This window comes from Haliotis rufescens, unplaced genomic scaffold, assembly GCF_023055435.1.
Source record: "Haliotis rufescens isolate VD_foot unplaced genomic scaffold, xgHalRufe1.0.p SCAF_17, whole genome shotgun sequence".
NCBI classification, from domain to species: domain Eukaryota; kingdom Metazoa; phylum Mollusca; class Gastropoda; order Lepetellida; family Haliotidae; genus Haliotis; species Haliotis rufescens.
In genome coordinates this window covers 19,511,760-19,539,397 of record NW_025963857.1, presented here as the reverse complement: position 1 = coordinate 19,539,397, position 27,638 = coordinate 19,511,760, and the positions used below count along the sequence as shown (strand labels likewise).

The 27,638-nt window shown below is 43.8% G+C and overlaps 1 protein-coding gene across 1 annotated transcript; it reads right to left on the bottom strand.

The window, feature by feature from the left end:
• Positions 1-708: 708 nt before the first annotated feature.
• On the bottom strand, positions 709-27,585 carry LOC124133908 (ubiquitin-conjugating enzyme E2 Q2-like). Its single transcript, XM_046498491.2, has 9 exons — positions 27,267-27,585; positions 20,789-20,911; positions 17,843-17,997; positions 17,512-17,594; positions 17,185-17,261; positions 13,236-13,316; positions 9,284-9,377; positions 7,690-7,766; positions 709-5,615 (listed from the first exon to the last, which is right to left on the bottom strand). The coding sequence occupies exons 1-9, from the start codon at positions 27,435-27,437 to the stop codon at positions 5,472-5,474; spliced, it is 1,005 nt and encodes a 334-aa protein (XP_046354447.2). The 5' UTR covers positions 27,438-27,585; the 3' UTR covers positions 709-5,471.
• Positions 27,586-27,638: the final 53 nt, after the last annotated feature.

Genomic DNA, 27,638 nt, shown 5'->3' with positions numbered 1-27,638 from the left:
CGTATCCAGCCGGCACTGAAGATAACAAACAAGTCAAGTCGAAAAAGGCCTCGAATCGCCGTCTTGTCAGTGTTACATAGGTACAGCCAGCCTTCTAGAAACTGTCGGGTCGGTCGGGTAGCCTAGTGGTTCAAGTGTTCGGTCGTCACGCCGAAGACACGGGTTCGATTCCCGACATGGGTACAATGTGTGAAGTCTATTTCTGGTGTCCCCGCCGTGATATTGCTGGAATATTGCGAAAAGCGGCGAAAACCCATACTCACTCACTCTAAAAAATATCCAGACACTTCTTGAATCAATCAGGCCCCGACAATCTTGACTTGATGGTTTTACAAGCAGTTTAATTATGTACAAAACTAAAATTTCTTACAGGTAACACTCTCACCCTCCATGAGAACTGCGCGTGCGTGTGTGTGTGTGTGTGTGCGTGCGTGCGTGCGTGCGTGCGCGCGTGCGCGCGTGCGTGTGTGTTGTTTAATGCCGCGTTTAGCAATATCCCAGCTATTATAGGACGGCAGCCTGTAAATAATTGATTGATTGGTATTTTGATGAACGACACACGCCGTCGTGGTGTGATGACAGTCTTCAATCAAGCCACTGAGTCGGACCACTCAATCCACTTGGTCGCCTCTTTAAGCCCAGCATAGGTTGCTAGGGACTAATTCAAACCAGGAATCCCCACGGGGCTAAACATGTGACAACACTTACTGGTAAAAAACGTATTTTATTACAATGTATGTAATCATATTAGGTGATACATTACAAAGCCATGTAACCGATGAAGAAAATAAATAAATCGCCCGTGTACATAGACTGCAGGGGACTTCAATCAATATGGACGTACAAGGAAGGCTCTTTAGACAGCGCTTCTTTGTTTATCCATGTATCTCCATTCTGTTATGACGAATACCCATTCCTTGTCATGTTTTCATTTTGAGCCTGATTCGAATGACTCGACGCTAACAACAGTCCAAACAAAGTACTCAATAAGAGAGACATTAGGTCCTATGTAAGCGATAAGATTGGTTGGTTGGTTTGTTTAACGCGGCACTCAGCAATATTCCAGCTATATGGCGGTCTGTAAATAATCGAGTCCAGACAATCCAGGGATTGATATCAAGAGCATCGATCCACGCAATTGGGATCGATGACATGCATGAACCAAGCCAGCGAGCCTGACCACCTGATCCCGTTAATCGCCTCTTACCACAAGCATATTTGCCTTTTACGGCAAGAATGGGTTGCCGAAGACCTATTCTACCCCAGATCCCTTTGTAGAACAACCTTTGATAAATCACAGCTGCCATGGACAATTTCATCTCTCATCTCTCACTGAAACTTCATATTTAGGCCGCAATAAATCAATAATTAGATTTTAATCCAAATAGTTTCTTCTTGCAAAGCTTGAAATATTTTTCTTCTGATCATATTTCCCTTCAGGATGTAATTTCAGATTTCCTATGAGGATGTTCACTGGTGCATGAAGGACGCCGGATAGTTGACAGTTACGAGTGAAGACAAAGATACACATGCGGACAAGCTTAACATGACAGAGTTTCTTGCCGACTGTACATGGAGGGATATTCATCTCTGACTGTCTTGACAGTGACTACAACACAGATTTGAATTACTCCTTACAGTGTTGTCATTTATGACTCAAAACAAATCTCAATAGAGTGAAGGAATTCTGAAGTTGATCAGGCGAAATTGAACTTCTAATAATTAATTCATTTGGACCTAAAAAAGCACTTCAGCAAGTAATGACAAACAAAAAGCATAACACTGGTAAGACTTACAGCAGCTATACAATGACTGGAGACTGTCAACCTGGTTCAACAATATTCTGTAACAAATGATCACAAACTGTGAATGAAACAATAGGCTGGATTTCCAGATCTTGCAAGAGAGATTACATACAGTAAACTACCCTTATAACAAACTCAAAGGGTCCACTAATTTTAGTTCGTAATAACCGTAGGTCATTATAAGCATGTATATACAGCATATATGCAACACATGTCCGGGACTCAAAAATAAGTTTGTTCTATCGGTCAGTTGGTTATAGTGTTCGTTATAAACGTAGTTTACTGTATTTAACAAACTTCCAGACCAAAGGTACACCCCACCTTTGGTCGAAGAGATTTTGCACGAAGGCCGTAATGTTAGATTATATTTTTCCTTCTTGCCTGGCAGCCATTTTGAGTTTTTGAAATTTAAAACAAATATTATTTTATTTTGTTTGCCAGCGTGGATTTGTTGACAGGCCCCTTTCAAAGGGATGTTAGGGTGGATTTGTTGACAGGTCCCTTTCAAGGGGATGATAAAGTAACACATGGAATGGATATTTGCTATGTTAGAACAAAGAAGCTAAAATGAGGTAGGACACAACCACATTAAAAAGTGTAGTTGTAGTGCATATTCTATTGGTAATGCATCAACTCCACACCCTGCTCAAAGTGATACATTGTTGCCCCAGTCAAGACATTTTTCATTCTCAACTCCCTGCTGTATATAAAAAGTCACCATTACAATTTCATCCTACCAGGTACCCATTCAATGCTGGGTGAACAGAGGCATATTTCAAAAACTCAAAGTCACTAACCTTAAAAGAATAAATTGTGCTTAAGCCTTCTGAACTAGAGTTCAAAGCTTTTCTATTTGAAAAAACTGCAGAAAACCATCGTAACGGGATTAACAAATTTTATCTTTATGTTTGCTTGTTTGTTGTTTAACATCTCACTCAGCAATATTCCAGCTATATGACAGTGGTCTGAAAATAATCAAGGCAGGACCAGACAATCCAGTGATTGACATCATGAGCATCGCTCCACAGTCCAAACAAAGTACTCAATGAGAGAGACAGTAGGTGCTATGTCAGCGATAAGATTGTTTGGTTGGTTTGTTGTTTAACGCGGCACTCATCAATATTCCAGCTATATGGTGGTCTCTAAATAATCGAGTCCAGACAATCCAGTGATTGATCTCATGAGCATCGATCCACGCAATTGGGATACCATGACATGCATCAACCAAGTCAGCGAGTCTGACCACCCGATCCCGTTAGCCTCTTACGACCAGCATAGTTATGAATCAGTAGTATGAGCCTAAGGATATATGTACTGTTCATTGAATAGAGGATATTACTGACACTACATTGTCAAGTTAACCGACAGGAAGGCTTTCTGCAGTCATTAAATCTCATTTTCCCATAGAAAAGTTGGTTCTCTATTTGGTTATTCATTCTAACATACCACTTATTAGGATGGTTGTTTAACAGGTGAATGGACATACTTTGACAAACAAAGCCGATGATAATAGGTAACGTCACACTGATGATGTCAAAGTGTGCTAATAAATACAAGCAGCCTGAGTGAGTCATGAACAGTTGACTGAATGTGTGGAGCTATTTACAAGGCAGGCTTTACGAGATGAAATATCAACACATTAAAGTTATTTTCAATATAAATATACATTCTCTGAGATGTTTTTTGTTTGTTTGTTTGTTATTTAACACCGCAGCTATATGATGGCGATCAATAATCTAGTCTGGACCAGATAATCCAGTGATTGACATCATGAGCATCGATTCACGCAGTTTGGATATGATGACATGCATCAACCAAGTCAGCGAGGCTGACCACCCAATCCATGTTTAAATCATTAACTGAAATGAACAGAGAGAACACCCAAATACAAGGTTTCTCTTTTGAGACAATACATCCAGTACTATAATCTCCATTCTATCATGATACATACCCTGAATCTATTTGTTACCATAGCTATGTTCTGAACCCAATTCAATTGGCACAAGGCTAAAAGTTGTCCAGACAAATAACACACATGAGCGAGGAAATTCTTGCTAAAACAGAGACCAAAGACTAATATATGGTCTCTGCTTGGATAGGATGGAGAGATGAGAATGTTGATGTCACTTCTGGAATAAAACTATGGTGGCAAATGTGTCCTGGTACTTAATATTACAATAGAATGGAGAAATAATCAATAATGTGTAATCAGTAATGGTTATAATCATGAATAACTTCTAATATCCACTATAATGGAATTCTTTTTACTTAGACTTATAAACACCCACATTAAGCCATTCAGAGCAAGGGAGGTAACTCCAAACAAGGGAAGTAATCTTTAACATTGTGCAAGTACAAATCAAACTTAATGTTTTATCCTGTTTACACAATGTAAAACTAGTCACAAAAATACATAAAGCAAACCTATATTTGTTGATGTCAAAAAGTGTAACACTTGTATTGTCCAAGAGCAGAAATAGATTTATTTCATGTACCCAGTTCTTCCTCCGATGGATACCACTGTGGTACCAGGATGTGTGTGAGCCTCGTCTATGACACTAATGTAGATACTACTTCCTTCCAAGTGTTGTAAGTGTGAAGTCAATGCTCCACACAGACAGATTAAGTAATGGGGGGCAGGGGGTTTGAAGCCAAATTATGGATCAATGTGGTATTATGGTGGGAAAACAAATATTGTACCTAACTCCTTACTTTTGATAAAAATTGGGGCTGAGAAACATTATTTCTTTATGCAGCCTCAGAGACTAGTCATATATATACTACCTTGTGTATCGATACATATCACGATACTTGGCTCATGACTCGATATGTATCGTGGTACAATGTTACTGATGTCATACTGGGTCTGCAGGCTACAGTTGTAGGCATTACTAGTATCACGATACATCTACATTGTGTATCGATACACATCACGATACTTGGGTCATGACTCGATATGTATCATGGCACAATGTTACTGATGTCATACTGGGTCTTCAGGCTACAGTTGTTGGCATTAGAAGGATCATGGTACATCTACATTGTGTATCGATACATATCACGATACTTGGGTCATGACTCAATATGTATCGTGGAACAATGTCACTGATGTCATACTGGGTCTTCAGGCTACAGATGTTGGCATTAGAAGTAACATGATATGCCTACCTTGTGTATTGATACATATCACGATACTTGGGTCATGACTCGATATGTATCATGGTACTCTGATTGTTATATGCAGTCAGATTTAGAATTTTGTTTTGTGAGAGGCGGTAATTCAACGCTAGCCTGAATAGTGATTAGACCTGGTTACTGAAAATAATACTCATTGAAAATCGATACATGGTTAGGTGTATCTTGCATTGTATTGTCAGGTGTAAATTTTTGGTGAATCAATGACACCTTTGTTAGACATGATATGAAGTGGTATGTACTTGTTCCCTGTCTATATCACAGATTAACATCTCCCACAGGCCTGGACAGACAACTGATGTAACAAAATGAAAGCTGAAGTTTGTAAAGAGATGGCTGAAACACCTGGCTTATTCACATCACTGCAGGAAGTTGTCATGAAGACTGATGAAATGATCTTGACCTGCATCACACCACATAATGTCCAAGGTTCCTGCCTTAAGGGAAGTCTGTCCAGGTCACATGACCCACTCACTTGTTCCAGCCGTATCGGCTGACCATTCGGTTGAAGGCGTCGCGGGCTTCACGTTCTGTGTAGGAATCGTTTGGTCTGCTGGAGTCGAGACTGGCATTAGGGTCAGACATGATCTCTGCTCTCACTTGGACCAAGATGCTCTGTAACCATGGTAAGAAATCATATTATCAATTGTTCTTATTTTCTACTTTTAAAAAAGTCATAAATGAAAAAAGATTAGACAACATATATCAGTGCTTTCATGCACCAGTAAATACAGCATTTGATTAATAAATTATTCCTAGGACTGGGTCCTATTCAACATGTGACCTTGATGCCATGACCGTACACATTCCTGCGCCCTAACTTGTGATAAGATTCCCTGGTTGAATGGGTTCCAGGTCTGTTTGAGTGAGTGAGTGATTTGGGTTTAACGTTGCTTTTAACATTATTCCACACCCCAGGGACATGCTCAAAGTGCTACACTGGTATTACCCTGGTCAATGGATCAGTGCGCACTCAACCATCATTCTCAGCTCCCTAGGGAGTATACAACCCAAGCTGCCTGTGAGGCGCTAGAAGGTTAACAACCACTCATCCTACCGGGTACCCATTCACTGCTGGGTGAACAGAGGCATATTTTGAACAAAGTCACTTGCCACATGCCGCCATGTAGATTGATGCTCATGCAATCACTAGATTGACTGGTCCAGACTTGATTATTCACATATTGTCATATAGCTGCAATATTGTTTGAGTATAGAGTTAAACAATAAACAAACAAATGAACTAGAGCACTGTTAAATATCTAAGCCAACAGAGGTTCTGTTCTGTTCAATTTTTAATGCTGTACTCAGCAATAGTCCAGCTATATGATGGTGGTCTGTAAATAATTAAGTCTGGGCCAGACAATCCAGTGATTAACATCATGAGCAATTGCAATTGGGATATGATGACATGCATAAACAAGAGTCAGTGAGCCTGGCCATCCTCTTACAACAAGCACAGTCACCTCTTACGACAAGCACAATCGCCTTTCATGACAAGCAGAGTCACCTTTTATGACAAGCACAGTCGCCCCTTACGACAAGCACATTCGCCTTTTACGACAAGCACAGTCACCTCTTATGACAAGTACAGTCGCCTCTTACTACAAGCACAGTTGCCTCTTACGACAAGCAGAGTCGCCTCTTACGAAAAGCACAATCGCCTCTTACGACAAGCACAGTCGCCTCTTACGCTAAGCACAGTCACCTCTTACGACAAGCACAGTTGCCTCTTACGACAAGCACAGTTGCCTCTTACAACAAGCACAGTCGCCTCTTACGCTAAGCACAGTCACCTCTTACGACAAGCACAGTCGCCTCTTACGACAGGCACAGTCTCCTCTTACGACAAGCACAGTCGCCTCTTACGACAAGCACAGTCACCTCTTACGACAAGCACGGTCGCCTCTTACAGTCACCTCTTACGACAAGCACAGTCGCCTCTTACGACAAGTACAGTCGCCTGCCAACAGAAGTAAACTACAGACACAGTTGCCTCTTACGACAAGCACAGTCGCCTCTTACGACAAGCACAGTCGCCTGCCAACAGAAGTAAACTACAGACACAGTTGCCTCTTACGACAAGCACAGTCGCCTCTTACGACAAGTACAGTCGCCTGCCAACAGAAGTAAACAACAGACACAGTCGCCTCTTACGACAAGCACAGTCGCCTCTTACGACAAGTACAGTCGCCTCTTACGACAAGTACAGTCGCCTCTTACGACAAGCACAGTCACCTCTTACGACAAGCACGGTCGCCTCTTACAGTCACCTCTTACGACAAGCACAGTTGCCTCTTACGACAAGTACAGTCGCCTGCCAACAGAAGTAAACTACAGACACAGTTGCCTCTTACGACAAGCACAGTCTCCTCTTACGACAAGCACAGTCACCTCTTACGACAAGCACGGTCGCCTCTTACAGTCACCTCTTACGACAAGCACAGTCGCCTCTTACGACAAGCACAGTCGCCTACCAACAGAAGTAAACTACAGACACAGTTGCCTCTTACGACAAGCACAGTCGCCTCTTACGACAAGTACAGTCGCCTGCCAACAGAAGTAAACTACAGACACAGTCGCCTCTTACGACAAGCACAGTCGCCTCTTACGACAAGTACAGTCGCCTCTTACGACAAGCACAGTCGCCTGCCAACAGAAGTAAACTACAGACACAGTGATGGCTCACCTCTATGTCATTAGCTGGCACCCAGCCTGACTTGGTCAACATCTCCATACAAATGCTGCCTCCAATTGTCACGTGACCTGCAATTGACAGAGAAATGTCAGCAGCCGTGGGACTGGGGGGTAGGGGTCAAGGGTCAAGAATCAGAGAAACATGATGAGGTTTGCATTGGCAGGATTCAAGCCATTACCAGCAATACAGCAGAACTACCGCTGGAACATCAACATAAGGCTTCCTGTATCATTGCTGTATGTATAACGAGAATCACTTTGCATCACACTAGAGTGAATGTTGCCTGCAATGGGCCTGCTATATCATGGTGGCCAGTAATACTGTAAATCTTGAAAGTTATGCGTCTCCAAATTAATATGAATGCTGACCCCTGGCCAAAAATGTGACTCAATATCAATGCGACTTTCCACACCCCATCCCCAGTGGAATGATACACATCTTTACCTCGATCCAACCTTAAATTAATCCAATCAAACACAAATAGCTCCGCTTATTAGTGCAGAGTAGAGCACTTCCGTAAAAACAATAAACAGTGTTTTCCTAGAAAACAACACACAGTTTATATGTTTATTCTGTCGACTGGCATTACAAAGATCGGAGTGAGTAGAACTCTTGAACCCAGCAGTGATAACTCAACGGATGCCCATTGTGTAATTCCTATTCTTTGAATGACATTGTTATATACTTGTTACAGCTGCTGCTAAATAAACCGTGTTTGTGTTTATATTCAAGTTGGTATTTCCGCTATTCAAAGTGTGCAGTCTTATTGTTGATAGTCGTTTTGGAGACATAAATGCGAAGTTTCATTAATGTGAACAAAGATCACTCGCATTTATTGCATTTAATTCAAGCTCATGTTAATTTCAATATTTACAGTAATAGACCGTGAACCGTGGACTGATGATTTCGATGAATGGCGAGTACCTACCTGTCAGGAATTTACCATGGACTGATGACTGATGAATGGCGGGTACCTACCTGTCAGGAACTTGAACCGATGACTGATGAATGGCGGGGACCTACCTGTCAGGAACTTGACCCGTGGACCGATGAATGGAGGGGACCTACCTGTCAGAAACTTGAACCGTGGACTGATGACTGATGAATGGCGGGGACCTACCTGTCAGGAACTTGAACCGTGGACCGATGACTGATGAATGGCGGGGACCTACCTGTCAGGAACCTGAACCGTGGACCGATGACTGATGAATGGCGGGGACCTACCTGTCAGGAACTTGACCCGTGGACCGATGAATGGCGGGGACCTACCTGTCAGAAACTTGAACCGTGGACCGATGACTGATGAATGGCGGGGACCTACCTGTCAGGAACTTGAACCGTGGACCGATGACTGATGAATGGCGGGGACCTACCTGTCAGGAACTTGAACCGTGGACCGATGACTCTGATGAATGGCGGGGACCTACCTGTCAGAAACTTGAACCGTGGACCGATGACTGATGAATGGCGGGGACCTACCTGTCAGGAACTTGAACCGTGGACCGATGACTGATGAATGGCGGGGACCTACCTGTCAGGAACTTGAACCGTGGACCGATGACTCTGATGAATGGCGGGGACCTACCTGTCAGGAACTTGAACCGTGGACTGATGACTCTGATGAATGGCGGGGTGAAGGGGTAGTCCTGGGGAAACTGCATCTCCAGTTTCACAACGGGCTGTCACAGAAAGACCATAAGTTCATGCCATGCATAGTGCAGTCAGTGGGTGTTAATGGTAATAAAATCACTAAACGTGAAATGGTGGAAGGAAGTTTCTGGGACAAACTTTATGAACAACTATTATTCCATATATTTCGATACCTCTTAATCCCAACAGCGAGAAGTTAGCATATAAACATAACAAAGACAATTAAATGTGCTTATTTGGGTAATTTCACTGAAAACGGTTATGTCTGAATCTACAAAAATCCTAGATGTTTGTTATTGCATTACTCCTTCATGCATCTACTGCTTGTTCTTGACAGAGAAGATAGAGCAGTGTGAGGTCTTGCTGAAGAAGAAGTTGTTTCAACTACCTGAGAGCTCCATCACACAGCTCCACGGAATCGATGACATCAGAGATCATTACTGCTAAAAACTGGAACATATGAAGTCATCATTGGGAGGCAGCTCTGTGATGGGTGGAGCTTCCACGCCATGGGAGCGACTTTGTCCGGCCTGGAGAGGGCGTCTGCCAGAATGTTGCAACAACCCGAAATGTGTTGGATCTGGAATTGGAGCTCCAATTGGTCGACAAGGCTGAAGAAGTAGAACGTTTGTTGTAGGAGCGAGTAGGAATGGGTCGTTCCTTGATTGCGGAGGCACCGGACGATAGTGATGTTGTCCGTTGAGATGGCGATCTGTGTGCGTCAGAGGGTCTGCTTCCAGTGAGAGAGAGCCAGTATGAGCGCCTCCAGTTCAAGGTTGTTGATGTGCCAAGGCTGTTGAACAGCAGACAAGAGCCCCAAGGTGACTTGACCCACGAGGTGCACTCCCTATCTTTGGATTCGGTGAGAGGAGGTCTTGGTCTGATTGAAAGAGGCCCCTGATGAATAGGAGATGGAACTAGGGTGTGAGTTCAGATTTCCAGAGATTGATCAACCATCCCAGGTGGAGGAGGAGTTGTTGCTTGAAGCCCCTGTGACGAAGGAGTGTGGCTGTGTTCTGGTGGTTCAGGAGGCTATGTACGCCTTGAATTGGAAACCCCTCATGTGGAGAAGAGGCTATTGGCTTGGTGATGCGTGTAAATAGCCATGGGGTCGAGGAAATTCGAAATGGGAGCACCGCCAATTGAAAGTGGACTCCCATGAAACGGAGGAATTTCCTGCCGTCGGGATGGATTGGTACATGGAGGTACGCGTTCTGGATGTACAGGCTGATGAGAGAGTCATGAGCCTGTATCCTGGAGGAGCCTGAGCGTGGCCATCTGGAAGTACAGTGGACGAGCCAGCTAGTGCTTGTTGAAGGTGTAGAGACTGTGGATCATTCGGTATTGGTCCTAGTCCTTCTTGGGGACAAGGAATATTGGCGAATAGAAGCCGGGTGTTATGGCTGGGGAGTGCACTATCACTATGGGCTCCTTGGCAAGCAGCGTGTCAATGTTTGAGCAGAGGAGTTGCCTTTGAGTAGGGGGGTAGGTGTCTGCTATGGGTGACGATGTTGGAAGAGGTCGTCTCTCAGAGTGAGTCTGTACCCTAGGTGCAGTGTGTTGGTGATATATGGGTCCCCCAGGATTTCACAATTCCGCCAGAATTGCCCTAGCCTCCCACCTACTGGGGTCTCGATCAGTAGAACGACTGGGGGTGGGAGGTCCAAGTCGCTCGTGACTGCCGATTCACTTCCATGCCTTGCCATCACCACTCGACGGGGCTGGTAAGATCCGGAAGACTTTCCTTTTCCACGGTTCTTGCCCCAAAAGGAGGAAAAGAAGTTCCGGACACGTGACTGAAGAGTGTTCCTCCTTGGCTGATATGTGCCTGACTTGGATGACTTGAAAGAGGCGGAATGAGAGACGTGAGCCAGAGCCTTGAGGGCAGGTCTCTTCCCTGGCGAAGAGGGAAACCCGAGCGTGGGTCCTTGACAAGTGCCCGTTGAAGAGTGAGGGAGACGACCAGGGCCGACGGAGTAGGCCTCTCTTTAACTGCGGATCCCAGTCTGAGAGAGACAAGTAGGCGAGGCAGCGAATGGTCGTAATTTCCATCAGCACACCGTGCATATGCGTGAGCAAGTGTTCCACCTGTCGCTGTAGGTAGGAAAAGACAGTGGTGAGGTGGTCTAGAGGGTTTGGATTGTCCACAGACAGGTCCTGGAGTATAGCCCCGGAGGCGGAAGCCATGACTGAGGGATGCTTGAGAAAGCGTCTGAGTTCAGTTTCAATGTACGTGAGCTTGTTGTTGGGGTGCGGATAGTAGTGTAGTGGTTGGAGTCCGTCATGCGATGGATGTCCTCATCAAGAACGTGGGCCTGAATGGAGGTAGGGTTCGACCATATAGTGTCCTCCTTGTCCACGCCCGACCCCAGGGAAAGAGCCACGGCCTCCAGCTGGTCGGCAGGGAGCCACATTTGACACCGAACACTCGTAAGCTGGAATGAAGGAGCCTTCCAACGAGTCAGTCCTACAGCCACTAGACCCATGAATTGGCTCTGTGAAGAAGTACCAGGTGAAGTGGGGTCCTGGGATATAGTGGACCGAGCTGTAGAGATGCCACAGATGTCCAGGTTAGACGTGTGTGAGGGTGCCTGTAGAGACGCCTTTAAAGGCGCTAGGTGAGGCGTGTGTGAGGGTGCCTGTAGAGACGCCTTTAAAGGCGCTAGGTGAGGCGTGTGTGAGGGTGCCTGTAGAGACGCCTTTAAAGGTGCTAGGTGAGGCGTCTGCGGGGCGACCTGTAGCAATGGTGTCGTGCCTGGTTAGCGAAAATCCAATTTTCCCTAGTACATATAGCAGTAAAGCAAAAACCCAAGTTGGGGTATTTGTGCCTGTAGAGATGCTAAGAGCGGGGTATGAGACGCTATGAGAGACGCCTGGGGAGGCGGCTGGAGAGGTGCTGGTATAGACGCAGACAAGGTCTCCAGGAGAGACGCTGAAGGAGCCGAAACCGTGGCCGAAGCCGAAGGAGGCGGTTATCTTGGCAGGGACTGCTACAGCAGTTGTAGGTGCTGACTGGTACGGCTGAGGAGAGGCATATATTAGTCCATTGGCGCTGGGCGTCATCATAGTGGCAATGGACGTAGCGCGGCAGGCTGACAGGGGTGAAGCAGGTTCAGAAACGACCAACATTCTCACACGTAGTTTACAGGCCCGATATACAGAAACATGCAGATATTTGCCAAAAGCTGTGGGGGAAAGTGGGAGACAGTCTTTACATATTGCAGTCTGGGAGCACCGGGACGTGCAAATTAGGCACAAGGGATGAGGATCGCTCCCAGATTGATTATGGCGACACTGCTTGCAAGATGGCATGTTATCTGCAATGAAACAGAGTGTAATCACATTGCGTCCCCGCCCGATTATTTATGTCATAATCTTTTTTCCAAGCCATGTGGGTTTAGGAAAAACAATTTTACGCAAACACCGCAAAACAATATTCAAGATGGCTACTTGAAACAACCAAACATCTGAGATTACCATGGTGAAAATCATCACCAGGTGTAAAATCGTTATGCTATGGCATAAATCATATGAAAGATATGAAAACACAAACCATAGGCACAATATAGTCACAAGACAATTCACTAGAGATATCAATACACAAAGCATCAATGAAAAACTGGAGAGAGTTCAACACAGGTCTTCCTGTGGGTTGACAGCAGTAATATGCTGCCCCGTGACATCATCGAATCCGTGGTCACGTGGGAGCTAGGGCTGGACTCTCAGTTAGGTGAAACAACCTCTTCTTCAGCAAGACCCCACACAGCACTTTCTCACGGTCAAGAACAGGCAGTAGATGCATGAAGGAGTAATGCAGGAGAGGTTAAAAGTTGAGTCTTTGCTGTAGAACAGTCTCTCATCTCCAGTTGGTGACAAACAAAACCTACCTCCTGCTTGTACTTTGTTGAGTACTGCTGCAGATCCTTGCCGAGCCGACTGTCAGTCGGAACATCAGTCAGCTGCACATCCTGGAACAGTGAAACATCACTCCTTCATCCCTTCCTCAATCTAAAACAACTGACAAGTCTCCACCCCTCCCTCCCTCGCTCCATCTTCAACCAACCATCCACTCCTTCCTCAATCTAAAACAACTAGCAAGTCTCCACCCCTCCCTCCCTACATCCATCTTCAACCAACCATCCACTCCTTCCTCCATCTAAAACAACTGACAAGTCTCCACCCCTCCCTCCCTCCATCTTCAACCAACCATCCACTCCTTCCTACATCTAAAACAACTGACAAGTCTCCACCCCTCCCTCCCTCGCTCCATCTTCAACCAACCATCCACTCCTTCCTCCATCTAAAACAACTAACAAGTCTCCACCCCTCCCTCCCTCCATCTTCAACCAACCATCCACTCCTTCCTACATATAAAACAACTGACAAGTCTCCACCCCTCCCTCCCTCGCTCCATCTTCAACCAACCATCCACTCCTTCCTCCATCTAAAACAACTAGCAAGTCTCCACCCCTCCCTCCCTCCATCTTCAACCAACCATCCACTCCTTCCTCCATCTAAAACAACTAGCAAGTCTCCACCCCTCCCTCCCTCCCTCCATCTTCAACCAACCATCCACTCCTTCCTCCATCTAAAACAACTAACAAGTCTCCACCCCTCCCTCCCTCGCTCCATCTTCAACCAACCATCCACTCCTTCCTCCATCTAAAACAACTGACAAGTCTCCACCCCTCCCTCCCTCCATCTTCAACCAACCATCCATTCCTTCCTACATATAAAACAACTGACAAGTCTCCACCCCTCCCTCCCTCCCTCCATCTTCAATCAACCATCCACTCCTTCCTCCATCTAAAACAACTAACAAGTCTCCAGCCCTCCCTCCCTCCATCTTCAATCAACCATCCACTCCTTCCTCCATCTAAAACAACTAGCAAGTCTCCACCCCTCCCTCCCTCCATCTTCAATCAACCATCCACTCCTTCCTCCATCTAAAACAACTAACAAGTCTCCACCCCTCCCTCCCTCCATCTTCAACCAACCATCCACTCCTTCCTCCATCTAAAACAACTAGCAAGTCTCCACCCCTCCCTCCCTCCATCTTCAATCAACCATCCACTCCTTCCTCCATCTAAAACAACTAGCAAGTCTCCACCCCTCCCTCCCTCCATCCATCTTCAACCAACCATCCACTCCTTCCTCCATCTAAAACAACTAACAAGTCTCCACCCCTCCCTCCCTCGCTCCATCTTCAACCAACCATCCACTCCTTCCTACATATAAAACAACTGACAAGTCTCCACCCCTCCCTCCCTCGCTCCATCTTCAACCAACCATCCACTCCTTCCTCCATCTAAAACAACTGACAAGTCTCCACCCCTCCCTCCCTCCATCTTCAACCAACCATCCACTCCTTCCTCCATCTAAAACAACTAACAAGTCTCCACCCCTCCCTCCCTCGCTCCATCTTCAACCAACCATCCACTCCTTCCTCCATCTAAAACAACTAACAAGTCTCCACCCCTCCCTCCCTCCCTCCATCTTCAACCAACCATCCACTCCTTCCTCCATCTAAAACAACTAACAAGTCTCCACCCCTCCCTCCCTCGCTCCATCTTCAACCAACCATCCACTCCTTCCTCCATCTAAAACAACTGACAAGTCTCCACCCCTCCCTCCCTCGCTCCATCTTCAACCAACCATCCACTCCTTCCTCCATCTAAAACAACTAGCAAGTCTCCACTCCTCCCTCCCTCCATCTTCAACCAACCATCCACTCCTTCCTACATCTAAAACAACTGACAAGTCTCCAGCCCTCCCTCCCTACATCTTCAACCAACCATCCACTCCTTCCTACATCTAAAACAACTGACAAGTCTCCACCCCTACCACCATCTCCATTACCAACCATCCACTCCTTCCTACATCTAAAACAACTGACAAGTCTCCACCCCTCCCTCCCTCGCTCCATCTTCAACCAACCATCCACTCCTTCCACCATCTCAAACAACTAGCAAGTCTCCACCCCTCCCTCCCTCCCTCCATCTTCAACCAACCATCCACTTCTTCCTCCATCTAAAACAACTGACAAGTCTCCACCCCTCCCTCCCTCCATCTTCAACCAACCATCCACTCCTTCCTCCATCTAAAACAACTGACAAGTCTCCACCCCTCCCTCCCTCCCTCCATCTTCAACCAACCATCCACTCCTTCCTCCATCTAAAACAACTGACAAGTCTCCACCCCTCCCTCCCTCCCTCCATCTTCAATCAACCATCCACTCCTTCCTCCATCTAAAACAACTAACAAGTCTCCAGCCCTCCCTCCCTCCATCTTCAATCAACCATCCACTCCTTCCTCCATCTAAAACAACTAGCAAGTCTCCACCCCTCCCTCCCTCCATCTTCAATCAACCATCCACTCCTTCCTCCATCTAAAACAACTAACAAGTCTCCACCCCTCCCTCCCTCCATCTTCAACCAACCATCCACTCCTTCCTCCATCTAAAACAACTAGCAAGTCTCCACCCCTCCCTCCCTCCATCTTCAATCAACCATCCACTCCTTCCTCCATCTAAAACAACTAGCAAGTCTCCACCCCTCCCTCCCTCCATCTTCAACCAACCATCCACTCCTTCCTCCATCTAAAACAACTAGCAAGTCTCCACCCCTCCCTCCCTCCATCTTCAACCAACCATCCACTCCTTCCTCCATCTAAAACAACTGACAAGTCTCCACCCCTCCCTCCCTCCATCTTCAACCAACCATCCACTCCTTCCTCCATCTAAAACAACTAACAAGTCTCCACCCCTCCCTCCCTACATCTTCAACCAACCATCCACTCCTTCCTCCATCTAAAACAACTAGCAAGTCTCCAGCCCTCCCTCCCTCCATCTTCAATCAACCATCCACTCCTTCCTCCATCTAAAACAACTAGCAAGTCTCCACCCCTCGCTCCATCTTCAACCAACCATCCACTCCTTCCTCCATCTAAAACAACTAGCAAGTCTCCACCCCTCCCTCCCTCCATCTTCAATCAACCATCCACTCCTTCCTCCATCTAAAACAACTAGCAAGTCTCCAGCCCTCCCTCCCTCCATCTTCAACCAACCATCCACTCCTTCCTCCATATAAAACAACTGACAAGTCTCCACCCCTCCCTCCCTCCATCTTCAATCAACCATCCACTCCTTCCTCCATCTAAAACAACTAACAAGTCTCCAGCCCTCCCTCCCTCCATCTTCAATCAACCATCCACTCCTTCCTCCATCTAAAACAACTAGCAAGTCTCCAGCCCTCCCTCCCTCCATCTTCAATCAACCATCCACTCCTTCCTCCATCTAAAACAACTAACAAGTCTCCACCCCTCCCTCCCTCCATCTTCAATCAACCATCCACTCCTTCCTCCATCTAAAACAACTAGCAAGTCTCCAGCCCTCCCTCCCTCCATCTTCAATCAACCATCCACTCCTTCCTCCATCTAAAACAACTAGCAAGTCTCCATCCCTACCTCCCTCCATCTTCAACCAACCATCCACTCCTTCCTACATCTAAAACAACTAGCAAGTCTCCACCCCTACCTCCACTTCCAAGCCTTACCAACCATCCACCTCTTCTACAATGTCCATTCACATCTCATCATCCAAGCCTTCTCCAAGCATTATGCTAATCATCCAAACTTTAACATTTTTCAATCACTTCCACAAGCTCCAGCCACAGCCCATCATCCACATGTTTCTCTATCTCCAATCGCTGCCGAAATGGCCAACCATCCAAATTAATTAAAAGCAAACAAAATAAGAAGTGTCCCTCACCGCCTCCTCTAAACAATCATGCTCTTAGTGGCACTTGCATTACAGATGTAAATTACTGTTCAGCTCACCCACAAAAATAGGTTGTCTCCCCTTGGTTTTGCCACAATGCCATACTGAGGACCAACTTTGAGAATATTCTTTAAATCTGAAACAAATAATGAATGATTGACAGACGTTTCTTTCTGTGGATATGCATCCTTGGGACTCACTTTTGATAATAATATTTAATGAATATGTAATAAATTACCAAGTGTGGCTCTTAAATGGTCTTCACCCTGGATTTGACGAACTATTTCACACTGACACAGGGTCGTTTTTGCCACATTTTTATGTTATTTCCACTTTAACGGTTTTCAGCTTCAACTATACAAGTTTTGAGAATGTGCAAGGCCTACCTCTCTTAAGTCTTTGTATGGCAGTGCTTGTTGCTGTGTTCATTGGACCAAAGAATCCAGGTCCATCTTCCAATTCCACATCACTGAAAGAAATCCAAAGAATTTAACATGAATAAATCACTCAGACAGTATACTGACTCCAAGCAGACCAGTCCTTGTTTTACAGCCTTAATACTGAGTGCCAAGCAGGGTAACAACAAGTACCAATTTTTAACGTCTTAAGGTTTGACGCGGGCGGGGATTGAACCCACGACCTTCCGCTCTCGGGCAGATGCTCTATCCACTAGATCACCGAGTGTTCCCTTCATGGATCAGGATGTGCTCCACCCACCTGCCCTCCTCATGACCAGTGCTGATGGTAGCCTGAATGTCATCCAGGAACTCTTCAGACTCAATGTAGTAATCATCGTTTTCATCGTCATCTTCATCCTCTTCTTCTACCTCCTCCTCCTCCTCCTCCTTCTCCCTGTCTTGGTCATCCTCAGCCTGGTATTAATGGGTACACAACTTGTAAGTCAGGCATGTTTCACAATGATAACTTGATTATTGCAAGGCACCAAACAAGGGATATCATGGTACAGTTTTGTTTGTTGTTTAACGCAGCACTCAGCAATATTTCAGCTATATGACGGCAGTCTGTAAATAATCGAGTCTGGACAAGATAATTCAGTGATTGACATCATGAGCAATGATCTACGCAATAAAATGATGTGCATCAACCAAATCAGCGAGCCTGACCCTCCGATCCTGTTAGTCACCTCATTGTTGTTATACATACTGGTGGTGACTGTTTGATTGACATTCTAGAAGTTGGTTGGTTATTTTTTTTTTGTTTAACGCAGCACTCAGCAATATTCCAGCTATATGATGGCAGTCTGTAATTTGTAAATAATCGAGTCTGGACTGGATAATTCAGTGATTGACATCTAAGCAATGATCTACACAATAAAATGATGTGCATCAACCAAATCAGCGAGCCTGACCCTCCGATCCTGTTAGTCACCTCATTGTTGTTATACATACTGGTGGTGACTGTTTGATTGACATTCTAGAAGTTGGTGAGTAAATAAGGAAACGTACAACTTTATTGATAATGGTGTAAAAATCTACATCGAAACATTGCTATATGTAATAAACCAGAAGTTGTTATCGATAAAGTTGTATGTTTTTATAGTGGTGGGGACTGAATCTACTGAATGAGCATGATGAGGAAGATAGCCAACCTCACTGTGGGATATAGGACACATGAGCATGATGAGGAAGATAGCCAACCTCAGTGTGGGATATAGGACACATGAGCATGATGAGGAACATAGCCAACCTCACTGTGGGATATAGGACACATGAGCATGATGAGGAAGATAGCCAACCTCACTGTGGGATATAGGACACATGAGCATGATGAGGAAGATAGCCAACCTCACTGTGGGATATAGGACACGTGAGCATGATGAGGAACAAATCCAACCTCACTGTGGGATATAGGACACATGAGCATGATGAGGAAGATAGCCAACCTCACTATGAGATGTATGACACATGAGCATGATGAGGAAGATAGCCACCCTCACTGTGGGATATAGGACACATGAGCATGATGAGGAAGATAGCCAACCTCACTGTGGGATATAGGACACATGAGCATGATGAGGAACATAGCCAACCTCACTGTGGGATATAGGACACATGAGCATGATGAGGAACATAGCCAACCTCACTGTTGGATATAGGACACATGAGCATGATGAGGAAGATAGCCAACCTCACTATGAGATGTAGGACACATGAGCATGATGAGGAACATAGCTAACCTCATTGTGGGATATAGGACACATGAGCATGATGAGGAACATAGCCAACCTCACTGTGGGATATAGGACACATGAGCATGATGAGGAACATAGCCAACCTCACTGTGGGATATAGGACACATGAGCATGATGAGGAAGATAGCCAACCTCACTGTGGGATATAGGACACATGAGCATGATGAGGAACATAGCCAACCTCACTGTGGGATATAGGACACATGAGCATGATGAGGAACATAGCCAACCTCACTGTGGGATATAGGACACATGAGCATGATGAGGAAGATAGCCAACCTCACTATGAGATGTAGGACACATGAGCATGATGAGGAACATAGCCAACCTCACTGTGGGATATAGGACAATTGAGCATGATGAGGAACATAGCCAACCTCACTGTGGGATATAGGACACATGAGCATGATGAGGAAGATAGCCAACCTCACTGTGGGATGTAGGACACATGAGCATGATGTGGAACATAGCCAACCTCACTGTGGGATATAGGACACATGAGCATGATGAGGAACATAGCCAACCTCACTGAGGGATATAGGACACATGAGCATGATGAGGAACATAGCTAACCTCACTGTGGGATATAGGACACATGAACATGATGAGGAAGATAGCCAACCTCACTGAGGGATATAGGACACATGAGCATGATGAGGAAGATAGCCAACCTCACGGTGGGATATAGGACACATGAGCATGATGAGGAACATAGCCAACCTCACTGTGGGATATAGGACACATGAGCATGATGAGGAAGATAGCCAACCTCACTGTGGGATATAGGACACATGAGCATGATGAGGAAGATAGCCAACCTCACTGTGGGATATAGGACACATGAGCATGATGAGGAACATAGCCAACCTCACTGAGGGATATAGGACACATGAACATGATGAGGAACATAGCCAACCTCACTATGGGATGTAGGACACATGAGCATGATGAGGAAGATAGCCAACCTCACTGTGGGATATAGGACACATGAGCATGATGAGGAAGATAGCCAACCTCACTGTGGGATATAGGACACATGAGCATGATGAGGAACATAGCCAACCTCACTGTGGGATATAGGACACATGAGCATGATGAGGAACATAGCCAACCTCACTGTGGGATATAGGACACGAGCATGATGAGGAAGATAGCCAACCTCACTGTGGGATATAGGACACATGAGCATGATGAGGAAGATAGCCAACCTCACTGTGGGATATAGGACACGAGCATGATGAGGAAGATAGCCAACCTCACTGTGGGATATAGGACACATGAGCATGATGAGGAAGATAGCCAACCTCACTGTGGGATGTAGGACACATGAGCATGAGTGGGGTAGGAAAGTCCTGTAATTTCGAATTGGCACATATTGTGATTAGCTGTTAGAACTGAATGTGTATCACATCATAGTGAAAGACCAGACTCTGAAGCCAAGTCCAGCTTACCTGTTCCAAGTCTTTAGAACAGCTGGTCAGAATATCAGCCAATGACATCGCTTTACCACTTGTCACATCCTCTATACTTGGCTGCAGCTTCACCAAGACTGAGTCGCTGTCACTCCACACATGCTGAAACATAACCATAAAGCCACAGTTGTAATCATTTAGGAAAAACCTTTAAGTGTGTGTACCAATGGGCTACTTCACTGTTAATCAGGTTCATGGTCATGTGTCATGACTATTGATGTGGAAATATGTCTTCAAATCTGACCACTGACAAGAACTATCCCATGTGTGGCCTTCGAAATTCACACAAGTCTGCTAGACCCAGACTACTAAATTATCACATGAAACAATGTAGGCAATGGTAGGTTCATGATCAAAATTTAGCTTATAAAGCGGGAAAACTAAAAAGTTTCCACATGCTTCTAAATGTTCACTGAGTGGAATCGTGCGGTTGTGTGGCTGCTTTATTTGTGAATGGTGAAGATTCATTCTTCTTTTTAATTTAAGTTCTGTCTTTCCGATATACTTTCCAAAACGGTAACATTTTAGTTTTTCCGCTATATAAGCTAAATTTTGATCTTGAACCTACATTGTTTAAAAAAGAGCAACATTTCATTCATAAATACGCGCCTAAGTTAAATGTAAAGGCGTAAGTTATTTGTCCATTGTCACCTTGGTATTGTGACGTCATATGTTACTACTTCATGTCTGTTATTCAGTTATGTCCTGATGAGACTCGTACACTTCATTGTCATTGAACCAGGTTCCATATGGAAAAGGTCATCGGGCATGGCAATCAGATCCTGAATTGTTGCCTGGGTATTTGTTCACCCATTCAACTGTCGGATGTTCTGTGGCCATTGCTGACAGGCTCTCAGTTGTTGATCCAGTGTATCCCATAAATGTTCGATTGGGTTTAATTCTGGAGACCTGGATGGCCATGGCAGGGCCTGGATGTTGAGATTCCTCAAAATCGATGTTGTCAGTCTTGCCCTGTGAGGTTGGTGTTGTCTTTTTGGAAAATGACGTTCGCTTGTCACATAATGGGAAAGACGTGTGGCCGAAGAATCTCATCTGTGTAAAGTTTTGCTGTTAAATTCCCCAGAACTTGCACCAAGTCTGTTCTACCAGTGTAGGAGATGGCCGCCCACATCATCACACTACCACCACCAAATGTATCCACTTTCTGCATGCAGTTTCGTGGATAACGTTCCCAGTGATGCCTTTGAACAGGATGTCTATCATCCGCATGGTGAAGCATAAAATGTGACTCGTCACTCAACAAAACTTGTCTCCATTACCAGTGGTCATACTCTGTGACCTTGACACCATTGATATCGCAGCCGATGATGCAGGTCATTCAATGACACCTCAAATTGGTATTCTAGCGCGAATACCTTTAGTGCGTAAATGGTTCCTAACTGTCTGGGCTGATATCCTAAGCAATTCTGGTACTGCTGCAATGCCTAAGGTGGCTGTGGTGGTTCTTTCACATAAGTGACATTGCCTTATGAATCTGTCCTGTGCTCAAGTAGTGATACGGGGTCGACCGGATGTGGGAAGGTCACGTGTTGTCCCTTATGTCTGATAACGGCTCCATAGTCTTGTAATGGTGCTTGGTGCTATGTGCAAAATCTGGATACAGCTGAAGATGATTCTCATGTTTGCAGTTGGCCAATGGCATGGTTGCGTTGGGCTTCCATCAGTTGTGGCATGTTTTTGCTGTTCACTTGCTGTAAAATTGTGATGGCATTCAAATGAAATCCGTTTTTATAGCCCAACAAGTGATTTTGCATGTGCATGTCATGTTGGTGTATTTCGGCGCCAGGCTCTTACGTGTTTGTGTTTTTGCGATTTTTCAATCTTTTCACCAAATTTTTGCAGTACCACATTCTTTCCACACAAATCAATTCCAACCCATGCAGAAATGACCAATTCATTTTTGGTATAATAAACATTATAGAGGAAAGGGTCCTAAAAAAAATTGTGAACTGATAAAATAATGACTATGTTCTAGAATTATCTTAAGAGTTATTTGTTTCTGGCTAACTCACTGCTCATCACAATCACCTAGGAACATCTTACTCATGTTAAACACACAGGAAGAGAATTAACCTCTCCTACAATACAGTATCTATGCATGTTTTAAGTATAATGTCATGAAGGTGCTCATAGCATGGATATACAGTAGGGGTGTCACAATAAATCGAAATATCGATATATTGCTATTGGTAAGCACTTAAAGTCAATAAATCAATTGTTAAATCAGTTGTATCGATCAATAGTATCGATTTCAGTTGGAATATCGATAGTTTCGATTGTATTTACCATAGTTTTACAGTTGCAATAAAATACATGCAATGCTGTTCAAATTTGTTTTCCTTTTGATCATGAGTGGTAGTAATTTACACAAGGTAATGTGGAAGTTTCTTTTTCTTAAATTATTAGGGTAAAGAAATAACAAATCAGTCATATCTCAAACTTAATTTTCACATTCAAAGGAAACTTCAGTTCCAAGGTTTAATTCAACTCTAAAATCCATCTAAAATGATACACTGAAAACTATCGATATTTATCGCAATAGTTGCTTGCAATATCAATAGTTATCGCAATAGTTTCTTTCAATATCAACATGATCAATAGTTATCGCAATAGTGATTTTCCAGACCAATAGTCACTCCTAATACACAGCATGCTGCGAAACCATTTGTATGGAAGATTGGTACATAATCTCTGCTGGGGTTGTTGTGTCACAGGTACTTCAGAACCCCAGGTACCTTTCTGTATACACGGATGAACCCTAACCAAAATTGGAGAACAGAAATATACCCTTGCCTGGCACTGAGGTCAGGACAAGTCTATTTTGGTAGTGTACCAAACAGGTTCCTATGCAGATCTCCTCTATGCCAAATTCTGGTCAATTCAATAATTGCAGGGGGGGCATGGGTGGCCCAGTCGTCTAAGGCGCCGCGATTCGCTGTGCAGAGTTGCACCATCATCCGTGCTCGTGGGTTTCACCGAAGTGGTAAACATCTGAGACCTGCATCACTTCGGGCTTTCCTCCCACATTAAGCTGACACGCCGGGATATAACTGGAATACTGTTCAAAGCGACGTTAAACCAAACTCACTCACTCACTCAATAATTGCAGTACGTCAGAATCCATACTCAGAGGTGACAGTTATATTACAGTTATAATTAGTGCTAGAACCACTCAGATTACATGACAAAGACGATGCAAAATAACTCAATAATGTTCACCCTTGCCTCTGAGGATGTCAAGAATATTGCAATCAGTGGTTCCCATTTGACATTACTTGTGTCCTGGGTAATTATTTAATCATAGATTGGGTTATAAATCCAGGTCTGATATAGTGAATATATTACATGTTATGTAATATGCACATGGCAGCGCAGCAAAAGAATAACTTTCAGTTGAGTTGCAAAAAACATTGATCAAAGGATTAACCGATAATATGTTGATTGATTAATCATGTTACTTACTGTAATCTTGCACAGTGGATTTTGAAAAAGTAAGTGTTTATACATGTAGGTTTACCAAAGCAGACAGAATACACCCATATCTGGGCTTGAAGTGCCTATGTAAAAACAACATACTTTGTTCAGAGGATTAGTTGATAACATGTTGTTTGATTGCTCATTGTTATCTAACTCAATAGATTATTTTAAAGAACCATGGACATCATGAACAGAGTTGTTACATGTGCTCTCACAGCTGACCAATGAGACATGACACTTATCATGCTTATGTAAAAGACACCTGAAACAAACTTATGTGATCAGTTGAGAGAAGAACACAGATTGAAATATCCCAATTATGCCGTATATGTATATTCTAAACTATTAGATTGTTACAAAAACATGTGACATCGAAACAAGTTTCTTTGTACAGCTTCAGATGTATGGGATATTGTTCCTTTTTGCGGATATTGACGAAACATTCCTCGAACAAGGTAACTGCCCAATCTCATTAAAATCACGTCTTAGTTTTCGCTACCACAAACAAAGATCTGAGGACATTCCATTACGGGTCATGTCAGAACGACCTTTCGCGAATTTTGACCGACCAATGAAATGACTGACAACAAATCGACATTGGCCAATCAGAAGGCAGCTTTCTCGAGCTTTACGACACTAGTTTCAAACTGGCAACTACGCTTCGAAACATATTTTGACGTATTCTCGATTAAAAATTTTAAAACAGATAAGAAGAACATTCTGGAATGGCTTATAGATGGCACAGATTGTATGGATAATCTTAAACCGGTAACTGTCGTTCGGAATACCGAAATATATCGTGGTTGCATGATTAGAAAACACATTCCGACTGTCACTTTCATGATCTGGTAAGCGGTGCTCTGATTGGTTGGATGAAAGGTCGTTCTGACGCGACCCCTAATGGGATGTCCTCAGATCTTTGTTAAGCGATAGCAAGAACTAAGATCTGATTTTAATGAGATTGGGTAACTGCCCGATATTATCATGATTATACATTTAACTTTTGTTGATTCTAATTACGATATTCAAACTTTCTTTTCATTCACATGCTGTAGCAAGAACATGGGAGGCCTTAGTGGTGACTGATCAAATTGTTCCTTACGTAAAACATATCCTGCAATAGCAATCAGTTGTTCCAACAATGTGAACAATGTCCAAAGTGCCAGACTTATGGTTATTATTATTATAAATATATATAGCAAAAGCTGCAACTAAAATAACTCAGTATTGGAACATATTATTTCTGATAAAATAATTTTTGTTAAAAGTTTAAGATACAATTGATCTGATCATTTACATCAAAATTCCTTGAAGTTATATTATTAGGTATTTTTTTAACCGAAGTGCTGGTAGATTGGTAGAAAATGTGTGTACAGCTGATTGCTATATCTGGCTTAGTAAAGAGAAAATACACACAGTAATCTATATTTCTGCATATAAAACAATGCCTGGCAGATCATAAAAACAATTTAAATGGAAAATTATCATGTCTAGTGATCATTTTTCTCAAATTTCACATTTTTATTGCCCAAGTTTGTTATCACCTGTTTGTTTACCTGAATTCTCTGAACATGCTAAAGGGATAGTATGTAGCTTTTACCGTACATAATATGATGTTAACTGAAAGCTTCACCCTTTCAAGCCCTGTATGCATTAATCAACAACAAAAACACATGTCAGTGTTATGATATACAGCGTCTCACTCTTTGATCATCCTGTAGCAGGGCATGGAGTCGTCCCACAGATGACATCCTTACCTTGTCAGCTTGCTGATGGGGTTAACCTCTTTGGTCATGTGGACAAGGCGTCTGACCTCGGATCAGAAGGTCCGTGGTTCGAATCCCATCACATCCCATCACAAATTTTATGGCCGCTACATTGGCGCCCAAACGTGGGGCAACAACTCTTTTGCTATCCACAGGAGGTGGAAGCACATGCAGCTGAAACCCAACCAAACCCAGACCCAACATCAGCTACATAAGTGGTCTGAGGCGGATGTAGATTAGCGTCATCTGCTAGACGGGTGAGTACGCTAGTACGGACTAAGGGATCAAGCTGATGGATGAAATCCACAACCTGATCAACCTGTGATCTAACATCACTGTCAGATTGAGCCATGATGTGTATGATAAAACAAGTATGACAAACCTCCAAAAAGGCAACAAGGATCCTCTAGGATAGATGTTGCTTCATGCAGCGCAGCCAGAATTGTGTTAAACACAAGTCAAACCAGTCGAGATTACATTTCATAACAGGCAAACTTTGAATCCGCGAAGAAAAAGCTGATCCATATTTCAATACTTTCAAAGTTGGAGTGTTGTTTCCTTTAAAATAAAATAGTATTTCTTGTAGGGGGAACAAAATGAACAACGGACCTGCTACATACTGCATATGACACTGAGTTAAAAACATGCCAGATTCTGCTGGACTCGAACTGTCAAGCTAGGGTACATTACTGCTTTATGTGGTCAGGCTCGCTGACTTGGTTGATCCATGTCATCGTATCCCAACTGCGTGGATCTATGCTCATGATGTCAATCACTGGATTGTCTAGTTCAGACTCGATTATTTACAGACCTCCGTCATATAGCTAGAATATTGCTGAGTGTGGTGGTAACAACTAACAAACAAACAATACTGCATTGTGTATACAGAACAGTACCCCTGTACACTTCTGTGGTACCTGAGATGTCAATGACCCTATCATGCCAACAACTATAATAATGATTGTGATCATGATTTTGATACTCAGATCTGGATATATAGGTTAGCCAGCAATGATAATCTGAAACTGGACTGACATTCAAATCATTGAAAGCAATATTTGTTCATTACTACATCGAACTGTGATATAAACCAAGGCCTAAAGAATAATATTATGACTCTAATCTGATTAGAGGGATTTAGCGAATCAATGTTGACAAACATTATATAAACCTTTCAGTAGATATGTAATTACCCATTTCGTCTGATTGTCATCAATTGTGACATCAATATAAAATCTTGTATCCGTATTCTGAACTTGAAAATTGAGTCTCCTCGGCGTATTGTCAACATCAACCAGATCCAGATGCGAGTTGCTTGCGGTTTTCCAATCTTTAAACTCTTTGCTTAATGCATCAAGATCCATTATAACGGTATGAAAACAACACGTAAACGTCAACGTATATGCAATTACTACTACTCTAGTCCGACAATGAATCTGATGAGGAAGTTTCTCACTTTCTGTTTCTAAATTTAACTTTTGGGTATTCTTGCAACATTACTTGGAAATACTCAAGATCGCTTACGGTATGCAACATAATATTACCGCTGGACTAAAGTACGTCTC